A 12,282-nucleotide genomic window follows, 5' to 3' on the forward strand; every position below is an offset into this window, starting at 1 on the left:
ACAAATTTTTGCACATATTTCGCCGGCCGGGATGACCGAGCGGTTCTAGGCGTTGCACTCTGGAACCGCGTGACCGCTACGGTCGCAGGTTCGAATCCTGCCTCGGGCTTGGATGTGTGTGATGTCCTTAGGTTAGTTAGGTTTAAGTAGTTCTAAGTTCTAGGGGACTGATGACCTCAGAAGTTAAGTCCCATAGTGATCAGAGCCATTTGAATTTTTTGCACATATTTCCTTTTCAGGTCAAAAGGGAAGAGCTTTTTATATTTTGGTAGGGCATGGAGGGAGCTGGCGGTTTCTGGCACACTGCAGCTATGTGCTCAGCCCATTTTAGCTTTTCATCTATGATGACTCCTGGAGAAACTGATATTTGTCCCATTTAGGATTAAGGATGGTATGAAGTCCAGATATTTCGGGCTAAAGAGCCTAGAATGTTTTACCAGAACGGTTTGGCTTTTGGATGAATTGAGTTTTACCCTTATATTCTATGCCCATTCTGATAGTGCATCCAGGTTAGAATGAAATCCTCGATAGCTGTCTTCAAGTTAAAAATAGTTTTACATGAGGGTATAACTGGAGGTCGTCAATATACATGCGGCGTTTGCAAGTTCCATCTAGTACCATCACCAGTGTGTTATTTACCAGATGCTAATTATGTTTAGTTTGCCGAGGATTCAAACAGTGCCATATATTAAATGTAGTTTTAGGAAGAGCTGCTACATCTATATCATACTCCGCAAGCCACCTAATGGTGTGTGGCGGAGGGTACTTTCGGTACCTCTCTCTAATCCCTCCAATCCTGTTCCTCGCGCGAATAGTGCGTGGGAAGAATCGTTGTCGGTAAGCCTCTGTATTGGCTCTAATTTCTCGAATTTCCTCCTCGTGGTCAATACGCGAGATGTATGTGGGGGGTAGTAATATGTTGCTCGATGTCTTCTGAAAAGTGCTGTTCCGAAATTGTAACGTCTGCCAGTGGAGTTTGTTTAGCATCTCCGTAACGCTCTCTCACCACCTAAACGATCCCGTGACGAAACTCGCCGCTCTTCGTTGGATCTTCTCTATCTCATCTATCAGTCCTATCTGATAGAGATCCCAGATAGATGAGCAATACTGAAGAATCGGGCGAACAAGTGCCTTATACGTACATTTCCTAAAGATTCTTCCGATGAATCTGAGTCTGCTGTCAGCTTTTCCCACTATCTGTTTTATGTGGTCACTCCACTTAAGGCCGCTCTGGATAGTTACGCCTAGATATTTTATGGCAGACGCTGTCTCCAGCTGTTTGTCATCAATAGTGTAGCTGTACAGTAATGGATTTCTTTTCCTATGTATGTGCAATATGTTACATTTATTTACGTTCAGGGCCAACTGCCAGAGCCTGCACCATTCATCAATTCTCTGCAGGTCGTTCGCAAATTCTTACTATCTTCTGGCGCTGCTTCTTTGGTATAGACAACTGCATCATCTGCGAATAGCCTTAAACAGCATCCGACGCTTTCTACTAGATCGTTTACATACAGCAACGGTCCTATCACACTTCCCTGTGGTACTATGGATATTACCTTTACCTCTGTCGATTCTGTTCCACTAAGAGCGACGTGTTGAGTTATACTGCAAGAAAGTCTTGAACCAATCGCAAGTATGCTCTGATACTCCGTAAGCAACGCGGGACTTGCACCAACTTGAACGCCGTTGTCCACTGCTCTGTGGATGTCATGGAGGAACAGAGCAAGCTGAGTTTCGCAGGATCTGTTTCCGGAATCCGTGTTGATTTTTATAGAGGAGATGTTCATTTTCCAAATGGTCATAATCCTTGAGCATAAAACATGCTACATAATTGTACAACAGATTGACGCCAACGATATAGGTCTATAATTGTGTTCATCTGTCTTAAGGGTTTTCTTAAAAACGAGAATGACCTGCGCTTTTTTCCAGTTGTTAGGTATCTTTCGTTGCTCAATCGATCTACGATAAACTACTGCTAAAAGGGGAGCAAGTTCTTTCGCATAATCTTTATAGAATCTTATAGGTATCTCACCTGGTCCTGACGCCTCTCCACTACTAAGAGACTATAGTTGCTTTTCAATTCCGTGATCGATTATCTCAATATCTGCCATTTCGACGTTCGTACGACGATCGAAAGGAGGGACAGTGTTACGATCTTCCGCAATGAAACAACTTCGGAAGACCGAATTCAATATTTCGGCCTTTTCTCTGTTATCTTCCGTTTATGTCCCGGTATGGTTGTTGAGAGAATGAATAGATGATTTTGATCCACTTACTGATTTTACATACGACCAAAATCTCTTAGGATTTTTACGCAGATCGGTTGACAACGTCTCACTTACAAAATCATTGAAGCTTCTCTCATTGCTCTCCTTACGCTCATTTTCGCATCGTTCAGCTTTTATTTATCAGCTAGGTTTTTGCTTCTTTTGAATCGGAGAAGAAGCGCTCTTTGTTTACGTAGCCCTTTCTAACACGGCTATTAAACCGTGGTGGATCTTTCCCATCCCTTAAAACCTTACTGGAACATATTAAGCCTTTGAATTTTTTCCATTTATTCTCCACATCTTCATCTTCATCACCAAATATTTGATGCTGCCTGCCGAGATACTCTGAAATTTGCAACTTAGGATTTCGTTGTTATTGATGTCTTGTTTCTACCAACTTTCTGTTCCCAATACTATCTGTGCGTTATCACCTTCAGTATGCGATACTAATTCTGGGACCTTTCCTAAATCCTTTACTAAAATCATATTAATCTTTCCTATCTCTGATCTGTGAGGACCAAGATTCTCCGAGGTCGTCTTTGATCCCAAGGGAGGGGTTCACTAGCCTATAAAAGCCCCATGTGCACGCCACACGTAATCCGCTACCTAGATGCCGCTTTCTGCGTGTAGTACACGCCTGACCTATTAAGGGGAACTCTTCAGTTCTGCACCCGATAGCGGAGATAGATAAATTCGCATCCGATACTGTAGCAGAGTCGTCTGTGCCTCTGGTTTAGACCTTCCACAAACCAGAGGGCCGCGATCAACTCTGGGTACGATGCTACAAATAGACAGCTTAGCCTGCACCCCGCGTGCGTTGCTAGTGGCCTTCACCAAATCAGCCAGCCGCCGAAAGGAGTCTAGGATGGCCTCAGATCCCAAGCAGCATGCGTCATTCGTGCCGACATGTGCCACTACATGCAGGCGGTTGCACCCAGTGCGCTCAATAGCCGCCGGAAGGGCCTCCTCCACATCACGTACGAGACCTCCCGGCAAACATACCGAATGCACACTGGAATTCTTTCCCGCCTTGCCTGCTATCTCCCTGAGGAGTTCCATCGCCCGCCTAACATTGAGCTCCCAATGACAAGCAAATCCACCCTCTGTACTTGTCCGGATTGGGCAGCAAAATCGACCGCTGGCCCAACAGGAGAGGCATACCGTGCTGGCTCAGAGTTATCATCAACGCTGCGTAGCACCTCATACCTGTTGCTAAGACGTAGGGAGCCAGCCGCATGGCCTGCTCCCCCTTTCGCCTTCCGCCCAGTGACACGCGGACCCACCACTGTCTGCCACCCACTCTGGAGTGAGGACGGACAGGTCAGATGTTGCGTATCAGAAGCCGCAGCGACGTCCGGGTCACCAGGGGATTCCAGCGGCACCAAAGGCGTCGCTGGTCTCGTCATTGGCGCTTCGACGTCACCGCAACTTTGAGCATTAGCTAGAAGCGTGTCGACGGCAGCCAACGCAGCTTCCAGAGAGACAACACCACATGTATCACATGTCATCTTGTAACACAGTGTCACGCACTACTTCGAGGTGTTTACAAATTTGGGAAAGGGATGTTGTCACTTAGATTGATGGGGTCACGAGCTATCCCATTGTGCATCACATCACAATCAGTGGATGCCGGGGTTTGTGAAATTGTTGGCCAGAAAAACTGGCGTACATCTTGGAGAGCACATTGGGAAAAACCAGACGTGTGTGCACCAGTGTTGCCTGCTAGAAACAACACATCCTCCTGAAGCACTGAAAACGGTAACTGAATAAATCCAGCCATGTTCCGGGTGCACCCTGCAGTATTTAGTGTACTTGCAACAAACATCAGAGTTGTACAATCTACCTCTGTCTTAAGCCAGGTTTCCACAGATAACAAATGTGATGCCACAGTAGGTGGTATGACGGTTGACACGTCACTGGCAGTGGCGCTACTGTTTTCGCACGGTCCTGTCAATATTCAGTATGGCCCCAGCTGGGATTGTTTTTACGGACACAGGTATTGATATTCAGGTTATAGTATTAGAACCGAGCTCAGAATATAATATTAAGAAGAGAAAGCACAACTGTTGGATTTCGATGTGGACATTACGCACAGATAACATAGTGGCACTGAACGGACTTGTAAGGATGTAGCATTCGAGTACGAAGACCAATTCTTGAAACACTGTCGAGTAACAAAAGCCAGTTTCAAGTACTCGTAAGGCTGTGATTCGGGCTCTAAACTCTATTAAAAAATCTAATACTTTTGGGAGGCAGTCCTGGCCCTAGTGAAACTAGAAGTGATACTTCGATATTTGACATTAACGATTACTTATCACCTTTCCAATACTTATACAACATTCTCAAAAGTAAAAATTTAAAGTTCTCGAGTGACATGTTGGATACTATTTACGACACCCTAAAGTCTCATTTCACTCTTGCATCCCACATCGTCTAAATACGATGAAATATTGAACTTCTTTTGTACTGAATTTTGGAGTTACGCTCTGTGCAAGTGCACTAACAGACATTGTAATTTAGTTGATTTCCTTAGCTACACTCAATCTGTAATTATACTGCCAACGGAAAATTTGTTACTTCTTTTCTCATACCCATTGGACAAGTGTTTAAGAGCATTAAAGCTGCTAGTACTAGACTCTGAAAAAAATTGCAAGTATTGCATTAATTTTCACCACTTCTCGAATTAAGATATTTTCCGTGAAACTACAAATTACCTTTCATTAATTACTCAATAACACTTTCTTACCTATACACAAATCTTGTCCATGCATCATGTAATAGAAACATGAATTCATTTAATAGAACATAAATTAACTATTATGTGCTCATGAAGATTTTGTGTACAAAAGTTACACTTCCGGCTACTGTAGTACAACAAACTGTACTAAAAACAACGCATTTTTGTGGAACCTTGAATGTGATGTCTCACTGAAACCGAATATTTTTGCAATTTGCAAGTGTATGTACGAAAACTATCAAAATCTTCGGAAGCGTTGAAATCAAGATGATGGCGGTTTGTTTTTCTTCTGATGCTAATGGGTGGTGGGGGAAGAAAAGTGACGTCACGAAGTTAAAGGGACCTGCGGTTTGGATAAAGCACTTATATGTGCTAAAACCTTGTGCTGGCGTTGGTCTGGTCTCGGCGATGTACATACTACTCATTGTGTTACTCCTTGTCACATATATAGCATTTACTGGCTGAAAATAAAATTATTTGCATGAAGCTGATTATTTGACTTCTGGGTTATGTTGCAGTTGTCATTAGTAATAAAGACGGATGCCATTAATCGATATTTATTTGAGCAAGCCAAGTGTACCATTCTCCAGAACTGCAAAGTACAAAACTAAAAACCCGATCATCACTTCAGGTCTATATATTACTAAAAACCAATCGTGATGTATCATAGTTCTAAAGTCTCTATTCTCTATCTCAAGTATAAACAAACCTATCAACACACAACATCAAAGTACCTCGTATAATGAAAAGTTCATAAGTGACACGTCACGTGTCCCACACCAAACTGTGGCCAAGTCGTACTTCTTAGCGTAACAAATTTCAGTGTTAGATTTTCGAAAACCCTCATGCCATCTTCTTCTATTTCCTGCTCAGCAACACGCCAGCAACAAAAGTTTATACATATAAATAAACTTTTGCTTTTAAGGTTATTAAAACACAATTAATACAGGAAATTTATAAGGAGATTTATTCCTTTGTCCTCGTCTGTGGTTGTTGACTATATTGTTTAAGATTCGTAACTAAATTATTCCAGTCTGGCGCCCAAATTGTAAGCAGATTTTTCTGCCTCGTTATTAGTTTCGGCAGCTCTTCTCTTTCGGACAAGCTGCCATCACCCACCATGCTATGCTGACGTACTATTTGTTGCCTTACTCTCGACGCAAATCATGCTGCACAATTGTAAGTGAACTGTACCTGTTGAAAAGGACAACGCAAAACACCAATTGTTGCGTGTGAGCACCATCTCGACTTGACACTGGGTAATAAACTTGTGACCGAACTAGCTGCGCCTGGCAGACTCATGCACCAACAACATGAAATGGCAACCTATAACTGATGCCAAAGTATACTTTCAGTTTCCATGCGTAAGCTAAGAATCACTTCAAGTGTCTATCTTCATTGATGTAGAAGATCTAGTTTTGCGAATTCGAATGAATCATTTTGAAACAAATATTTTATTCGTCCTGAGCGTACAGTCTGACTTAAATCAGCTGGCATCTGAGGTTTGAGATCCATTTGTCTGCAGGCTTATGCCAGAGTGCTCCCCTATGGGCGACCACGAAAAAGGCTCGGAACTGTCTATCTCCTACAAAAATCACGTAAGAACACAGAAGTTCACATATATTTGTAGTGACTCTTCGACAAAAATCTGTTCTAACAAATGGGTGAAATTTCCCAGTGCGGAAAATAGCTTCAAACGTAACTCGTAATATCTCGAAAAGTGTTGTATACATTACACAGCTTTCTCAGTTGAAACCTCCTGGCAGATTGAAAGTGTGTGTCGGTTCGGGAATCGAACTTGGGACCATTAAGTTTCGTGGGCAAGAACTCTGCCGACTGAGCTATCCAATCACGACTTACGAGCTACCCTCACGACTTTACTTCCGTAAGTACCTCATCTCCCACCTTCCATAACTCGCACAAGTTCTCCTGGAAGAAGAAGCCATTTCTCCGCTGTAGCCTTTCTTCTCATAATGCCAGTCCTGCAACGCGTGTATGAGAAATTTTATTGTTGATTACCAAAACAGCTCGTTGCCCAACGAGTCTCTCCAAAGTTACGATTAATTGTCACCTTTACAACAGCTTAAGTGACTTTGAATCTTCTACATATACATCACACAATGCATGGCCGAGGGTGCCATTTCCTTACCTGTTCAGCTCGCGAGTAGAGCGAGAGAAAAACTAGTGTGCATAATCCTCTCTGCGAACCCTAATCTATCTTATCTTCGTAGTTCTCATGCGAAAAGTACATTCGCGGCAGTAGAATCGTTCAGCAGACGGCTTCAAATGCCGGTTCTCTATATTTCCTCACTAGTGCGACGGGAAAAAATGTCGTTTTCGCTGCTGGGGAAATTCACGAAGCATCTTCGTAACGCCTGCGTGCTAATTAACTCTACCGGTAAAAAGCCGAGCACCACGTTTGTGAATTACTTCGATGTCTTTCTTTAATCCGACCTGGTGGGGACCCCATACACTCGAACAGTACTCAAGAAGAGGTGGCACTACCGTTCTAAATGCCGTCTCCTTTATGGATGAGCTATAATTCGTCAAATATTATCCCAATAAAAAGAAGTCATCCAGCCACCTTCCCTATTGCCAACCTGATGAACTCCTTCAATTTCATACTGCTTTACAACGTTACTCCTAGATATTTGGTAGATGCGATTGTTTCAAGGAGCAGTCTACTAATGCTGTATTGGAATGTTACAGAATGGTTTTTTCATACTAATCCGCATTAACATAGAACTTTTTTTTAATTTAGAGCGAACCTTTAAGGAATACATGTAGTGGGAAGCTGTAGTTAGTACCCCAGTCCTAAACAGACCTCTGCAAAATGTTCTTTGATTTCACACCATAAATTATTCATATCAAAAGATTTTTAGATTCGCAAAACTTTAGCTGGCCTGATGGGTTACCCCAAAAAAGTCAAGCTGTATTGCATTATGGAATCATCAAAACATAAGAAGGTAAGCATAGTGCACATTTGATCAACATCTACATCTACATCTACATCCATACTCCGCAAGCCAGCTGACGGTGTGTGGCGGAGGGTACCTTGAGTACCTCTATCGTTCTCCCTTCTATTCCAGTCTCGTATTGTTCGTGGAAAGAAGGATTGTCGGTATGCCTCAGTGTGGGCTCTAATCTCTCTGATTTTATCCTCATGGTCTCTTCGCGAGATATACGTAGGAGGGAGCTTGCCTCCTCTGTGAAGGTATGTTCTCGAAACTTCAACAAAAGCCCGTACCGAGCTACTGAGCGTCTCTCTTGCAGAGTCTTCCACAGGAGTTTATCATCTCCGTAACGCTTTCGCGATTACTAAATGATCCTGTAACGAAACGTGCTGCTCTCCGTTGGATCTTCTCTATCTCTTCTATCAACGCTATATGGTACGGATCCCACACCGGTAAGCAGTATTCAAGCAGTGGGCGAACAAGCGTCCAGTAACCTACTTCCTTTGTTTTCGGATTGCATTTCCTTAGGATTCTTCCAATCAATCTCAGTTTGGCATCTGCTTTACCGACGATCAACTTTATATGATCATTCCATTTTAAATCACTCCTAATGCGTACTCCCAGATAATTTATGGAATTAACTGCTTCCAGTTGCTGACCTGCTATACTGTACCTAAATGATAAGGGATCTTTCTTTCTATGTATTCGCAGCGCTTTACACTTGTCCACATTGAGATTCAATTGCCATTCCCTGCACCTTGGGTCAATTCGCTGCAGATCCTCCTGCATTTCAGTACAATTTTCCATTGTTACAATCTCTCCATATACCACAGCATCATCAGCAAAAAGCCTCAGTGAACTTCCGATGTCATACACAAGGTCATTTATGTATATTGTGAATAGCGACGGTCCTACAACACTCCCCTGCGGCACACCTGAAATCACTCTTACTTCTGAAGACTTCTCTCCATTGAGAATGACATGCTGCGTTCTGTTATCTAGGAACTCTTCAATCCAATCACACAATTGGTCTGATAGTCCATATGCTCTTCCTTTGTTCATTAAACGACTGTGGGAAACTGTATCGAACGCCTTGCGGAAGTCAAGAAACACGGAATTTACCAGGGAACCCGTATTTATGGCCCTCTGAGTCTCGTGGACGAATAGCGCGAGCTGGGTTTCACACGATCGTCTTTTTCGAAACCCATGCTGATTCCTACAGAGTAGATTTCTAGTCTCCAGAAAAGTCATTATACTCGAACATAATACGTGTTCCAAAATTCTACAACTGATCGACGTTATAGATAGGTCTATAGTTCTGCACATCTGTTCGACGTCCCTTCTTGAAAACGGGGATGACCTGTGCCCTTTTCCAATCCTTTGGAACGCTACGCTCTTCTAGAGACCTAAGGTACACCGCTGCAAGAAGGGGGCAAGTTCCTTCGCGTACTCTGTGTAAAATCGAACTGGTATCCCATCAGGTCCAGCGGCCTTTCCTCGTTTGACCGATTTTAATTGTTTCTCTATCCCTCTGTCGTCTATTCCGATATCTACAATTTTGTCATCTGTACGACAATCCAGAGAAGGAACTACAGTGCAGTCTTCCTCTGTGAAACAGCTTTGGAAAAAGACATTTAGTATTTCGGCCTTTAGTCTGTCATCCTCTGTTTCAGTACCATTTTGGTCACAGAGTGTCTGGACATTTTGTTTTGATCCACCTACCGCTTTGACATAAGACCAAAATTTCTTAGGATTTACGTAATATGAAGTTGAGTTTACTCATAGAATTAGTACCTAATATTTTCTTGAAACTTACGTTATAACTTCTACTAGTGATGGATGGCGGGAAACATGCAAGACGTTACAAAAAAAAACTCGGTCGTAGCCTACTGGATGTGAAAAAATTCGTGGGGATTTCGTGCAAGACTCGCTGTGGCTTCGTGACGTCAAACGCGCTACCCGTCAACTGTCGCAGTGGCTGCCCAGCGCGCTCGCCGCACTTTGCACTGCGCCTAGACTGCTCGCTACCCGCGCCGCATGCCGTGTTGCAGCTGGACCCCGGGGCGCGGATGGCGGTGCTGGTGCACATCCACGGCGGCTCCTACATCGCAGGGTCGCCGCTGCTGGCGCGGCCCGGCTTCATGCTGGAGCACGACCTGCTGCTCGTCACCGTCCAGTACCGCCTCTTCGTGCCAGGTCAGTCACGACGTCCTACAGGGGCACGCACAAACAATACTTGCTTATCAAACCTTCCACGCAGTTAAGCGGCTGTCACACCATCAATAACATTCCTGTATCGCAGTGGCTGCGTTATTCTGAATTATTCCAACTACGGCCGTTATGAAAACATGAAAAACTGGATGAAGAGTTGGTGAAGTTTATACTTATATGGATATGGTGTCTGTTCTTTCGGACATGTCCAAAAGAACAGACACCATTGATGACCTACAGTCGTCTAGAACGAATTTAGAATTATATGAATACCTTCAGCTGCTGACGGGCGTTGATATACAGGGTGTTACAAAACGGTACGGCCAAACTTTCAGGAAACATTCCCCACACACAAATAAAGAAAATATGTTATGTGGACATGTGTCCGGAAACGCTTACTTTCCATGTTAGAGCTCATTTTATTCTCTTCAAATCACATTAATCATGGAATGGAAACACACAGCAACAGAACGTACCAGCGTGACTTCAAACACTTTGTTACAGGAAATGTTCAAAATGTCCTCCGTTAGCGAGGATACGTGCATCCACCCTCCGACGCATGGAATCCCTGATGCGCTGATGCAGCCCTTGAGAATGGCGTATTGTATCACAGCCGTCCACAATACGAGCACGAAGAGTCTCTACATTTGGTACCGGGGTTGCGTAGACAAGAGCTTTCAAATGCCCCCATAAATGAAAGTCAAGAGGGTTGAGGTCAGGAGAGCGTGGAGGCCATGGAATTGGTCCGCCTCTACCAATCCATCGGTCACCGAATCTGTAGTTGAGAAGTGTACGAACAATTCGACTGAAATGTGCAGGAGCTCCATCGTGCATGAACCACATGTTGTGTCGTACTTGTAAAGGCACATGTTCTAGCAGCACAGGTACAGTATCCGGTATGAAATCATGATAACGTGCTCCATTGAGCGTAGGTGGAAGAACATGGGGCCCAATCAAGACATCACCAACAATGCCTGTCCAAACGTTCGCAGAAAATCTGTGTTGATGAGGTGATTGCACAATTGCGTGCGGCTTCTCGTCAGCCCACACATGTTGAGTGTGAAAATTTACAATTTGATCACGTTGGAATGAAGCCTCATCCGTAAAGAGAACATTTGCACTGAAATGAGGATTGACACATTGTTGGATGAACCATTCGCAGAAGTGTACCCGTGGAGGCCAATCAGCTGCTGATAGTGCCTGCACACGCTGTACATGGTACGGAAACAACTGGTTCTCCCGTAGCACTCTCCATACAGTGACGTGGTCAACGTTACCTTGTACAGCAGCAACTTCTCTAACTGACATTAGGCTTATCGTCAACTGCACGAAGAATTGCCTCGTCCATTGCAGGTGTCCTCGTCGTTCTAGGTCCTCCCCAGTCGCGAGGCATGGGCTGGAATGTTCCGTGCTCCCTAAGACACCGATCAGTTGCTTCGAACGTCTTCCTGTCGGGACACTTTCGTTCTGGAAATCTGTCTCGTTACAAACGTACCGCGCCATGGCTATTGGCCCGTGCTAATCCATGCATCAAATGGGCATCTGCCAACTCCGCATTTGTAAACATTGCACTGACTGCAAAACCACGTTCGTGATGAACACTAACCTGTTGATGCTACTTACTGATGTGCTTGATGCTAGTACTGTAGAGCAATGAGTCGCATGTCAACACAAGCACCGAAGTCAACATTACCTTCCTTCAATTGGGCCAACTGGCGGTGAATCGAGGAAGTACAGTACATACTGACGAAACTAAAATGAGCTCTAACATGGAAATTAAGCGTTTCCGGACACATGTCCACATAACATCTTTTCTTTACATGTGTGTGAGGAATGTTTCCTGAAAGTTTGGCCGTACCTTTTTGTAACACCCTGTATATCAACAGGCACATGTGAAAATGTGTGCCTCGACCGGGACTGGAATCCAGGATCTCCTGCTTGCATGGCAGACGCTCCATCCATCTGAGCCACCGAGGGCACAGAAGACAGTGCGATTGCAGGAACTATCTCGCGCACTCCTCCCGCGAGACCCACATTCTCACCTTGTATGTCCACACACTACATTCGTAGTGTCCCACCCCAACACACTCATTACTCGTGGAAGACATTC

The 12,282-nt window shown here is 44.1% G+C and overlaps 1 protein-coding gene across 1 annotated transcript in view; it reads left to right on the forward strand.

The window, feature by feature from the left end:
• LOC124620017 (cholinesterase 1-like) overlaps positions 1-12,282 on the forward strand; it is a 335,028-nt gene that overhangs the window by 236,232 nt on the left and 86,514 nt on the right. Inside the window, exon 4 of the mRNA XM_047146684.1 lies at positions 10,013-10,157. Within this exon, the coding sequence (XP_047002640.1) occupies positions 10,013-10,157 (145 nt within the window). The remainder of the gene's footprint in view (positions 1-10,012; positions 10,158-12,282) is intronic.

The sequence above is a fragment of the Schistocerca americana genome, chromosome 6 (genome assembly GCF_021461395.2).
Source record: "Schistocerca americana isolate TAMUIC-IGC-003095 chromosome 6, iqSchAmer2.1, whole genome shotgun sequence".
Lineage (NCBI taxonomy): Eukaryota > Metazoa > Arthropoda > Insecta > Orthoptera > Acrididae > Schistocerca > Schistocerca americana.